At 44.9% G+C, this 2,723-nt stretch overlaps 1 protein-coding gene across 1 annotated transcript; it reads left to right on the top strand.

Annotated features, from left to right (window-relative positions):
* Positions 1-304: 304 nt before the first annotated feature.
* On the top strand, positions 305-1,714 carry LOC127538514 (E3 ubiquitin-protein ligase TRIM11-like). The gene has a single exon (XM_051962327.1). The coding sequence runs from the start codon at positions 305-307 to the stop codon at positions 1,712-1,714; it is 1,410 nt and encodes a 469-aa protein (XP_051818287.1).
* The last annotated feature ends 1,009 nt before the right edge of the window (positions 1,715-2,723 follow it).

The raw sequence follows: 2,723 nt of genomic DNA, 5'->3' as shown, positions 1-2,723 counted from the left end.
ATCTCCACAATTGTTTGACATTCCTTCTTAAAGACAGGTCTTGGGTGAAACCTGTCCATTCAAAGGAAGCAACCAGAGGTGTGAACTCAGGGCACTCAAGGCTGCCCCCATCAAGAAGAGTTAACAGGTTGCTCTGCAGGATGGCAGGTCAGGGGAATTCACACCTTTGCTCAGAGGGCCTCAGAAGAGGAGGGGCCGCTACCTCCTATAAAAGGAGAACATCCTTCTGCTCAGAAGCACTGCTTTCATTGGAAGGGAAGTCTCTTCCTCTGGCTGCTGCAGACTAGAAGCAATTGGAGAGAAAATGGCTTCCACTGGGGAACTTCTGAAGGAACTGCAGAATGAGATCACCTGCAGCATCTGCAGGGGCTACTTCTGTGAACCTGTCACCATTGAGTGTGGGCACAATTTTTGTCAAGCTTGTCTCTCCTCCAGCTGGAGAGTTGAAGCTTTAGCTTTCTCCTGTCCTGAATGCCGGCAAGTTTCCCACCACAGAGAGATCCCAATAGTGAACAGGCGCCTAGCAGAGTTGACTGAGGTGGGCAAAGAGCTCAGTTCCAAGCTTATGCAGAGCACTGAAGGACAGAGCCAGTGTGTCACTCACAAGAAACCCTTCAAGCTATTCTGTGAAGAGGATCAGACAGCACTGTGTGTGACATGTTGTGAAACCCCAGAGCATGGGGCTCACAAGATCTCCCCCGTACAAGAGGCTGCTCACAAATATAAGAGGGAGCTCCAGCACATTCAGAGTCTCCTGGGGAACCATTTGGAGGAAGACGAACAACTTCTTGCTCAAGAGGAGAAACCTGCTGTTGACTGGAGCAGTTTGTTTTCAAGTGAATGCTACAAAATACTCAATTTACGTTTGAAGGAGAAGAACCTAGAGTTACCTGAAAGGATAAGCCAAGAGCACAAGGCCAACCAGGACAGACTATCCCAGCACATGCAAACCCTTCAGGACCTCATGCTAGAGCTGCAGGCTCTAGCTCACCAACCCAATGTGGATCTGCTACAGGATTCCAAGCAAGTACTGAGAAGGGCCGAGGCTGTTTTGTCTCAAAGGGCCAAGGCTGTCACCCCAGAACTGAGAGAATATCCCATCCCTGGTCTGATCGAGATACTCAACAGATTCAGAGTGGATCTCACCCTGGATCCCACATCAGCTGATTCCTGTGTTTCCATTTCTGGGGATCTTAAGAGTGCCAAGGCTGAAGAGGACTGGCATGTGGAGACCAAGCCTCCTGAGCACTTTCCTCTTCATTATGTCTTTGCTGAACAGGCCTTCAGCTCAGGCAGCCAGTACTGGGAGGTGGATGTGACTCAACTTCCTCAGTGGGTCCTGGGGATCTATACTCCCTACTTGAAAAGTAGGAGAAGGAGGGGGAAGAAAGGGACCTGTACCTCTCTGTTCTTGCTTCAGTGTGTCAAGAAGGAAGAAGATTACTATTTGAGAACCTATCCTGGGCCATTGAACCATCGAATGAAAAGCTCTTTACCACGGGTTGGGGTGTACCTGAAATATTCCCCTGGCACTCTGGGCTTTTACAATGTTCTCCAGCGTTCTCTTATTTATAAATTCTATTCTATCCCCTTCACAGCCCCTGTCAAGCCCATCTTTTCCCCTGGCCCCCCACTTCCAGGAACAAAGCCTGGTCCCATGACTGTCTGTTCAGTGGACTCTCATCTTTGTGCTTGCTGCCATTCATCTCAATGAACATTCTACAAGGACGAGTTCTCAACCCATCACCATGCTCCCTGACCATTCCCTGAAAGAGAATAAGCATCACCTACTCCATGATGAAGAAGGGACATCCTGCTCACTAACCGGACAATAGTCTTCCCCCCAGCAAGCTGAAGGAGATCATTCCACAGTGTTCTGTACTCCATGGATCTTCCTGTTTATGAGTTTTCACAATCAATCAATTCTGTTTCAGCAGTTAATAAAAACCTTACGTGAAGGGTATAGTTTTCATACCTTTATGTTTTATTCTGTTCCTAGGATTTAACAAAAGCCTTTGGGCACCATAGATTTTAATTTTTCAAGTCCTATTCCCCTTGGATTACAATAAACAATTTTATTTCTTTTAACAATAACGGTGAAATAAATGCTAATGTTTACTGTGCTCCTGTGTATTTTTTGTTTTTGTTCATTCGTTCCCTTTGTGCCCAACTGTTTCCCCATTGGAAGTCTTCTTGGCAAAGATAGTGTAATGTTTTCCTGCTGACCATTTCCTTTTCCAACTGTTTTTAGAGATGAGGTAACTGAGGCAGAGCAAAGCGACTGGCTCAAAGTCATACAGCTTATAAGTATCTGAGACCAGATATGATCACAGCTAGTTGACCCTTGAAAAAACTTGTATTCCAATTTCTCCTCTTCCCCCCTCAATCCCTCTTCTAGATGGCATTTATAATATAACATAATATGTATCATATAAAAATATCTCGCTACACATGAAAAAATCAGATGAAAAGGTAAAAAATAAATGAATAAATAAAAAGAAAGTAAAATTCAAGCAAACCACAACAAATACAGTAAAATGCTATGATGAAATCCACCCTCACTTCCCACAGTCCTCTCTGTGGGTTATAGATCACTCCCCTCAAAACAAGATCTTCAGAACAGGCCTGAATAATTTCATTGTTGAAAAGAGCCATGTCCAACAGAATTGGATCATCTCATAATCTTTTGGTTGCCATGTACAATGATCTCCTGGTTCTGCTCA

This window comes from Antechinus flavipes, chromosome 5 (assembly GCF_016432865.1).
Source record: "Antechinus flavipes isolate AdamAnt ecotype Samford, QLD, Australia chromosome 5, AdamAnt_v2, whole genome shotgun sequence".
Classification (NCBI taxonomy): Eukaryota; Metazoa; Chordata; class Mammalia; order Dasyuromorphia; family Dasyuridae; genus Antechinus; species Antechinus flavipes.
This window is presented reverse-complemented; position numbering and strand designations above follow the sequence as displayed.

Coding starts and splice junctions, on each gene's coding strand:
- LOC127538514 (XM_051962327.1), top strand. CDS start 305: ATGGCTTCCACTGGGGAACTTCTGAAGGAACTGCAGAATGAGATCACC.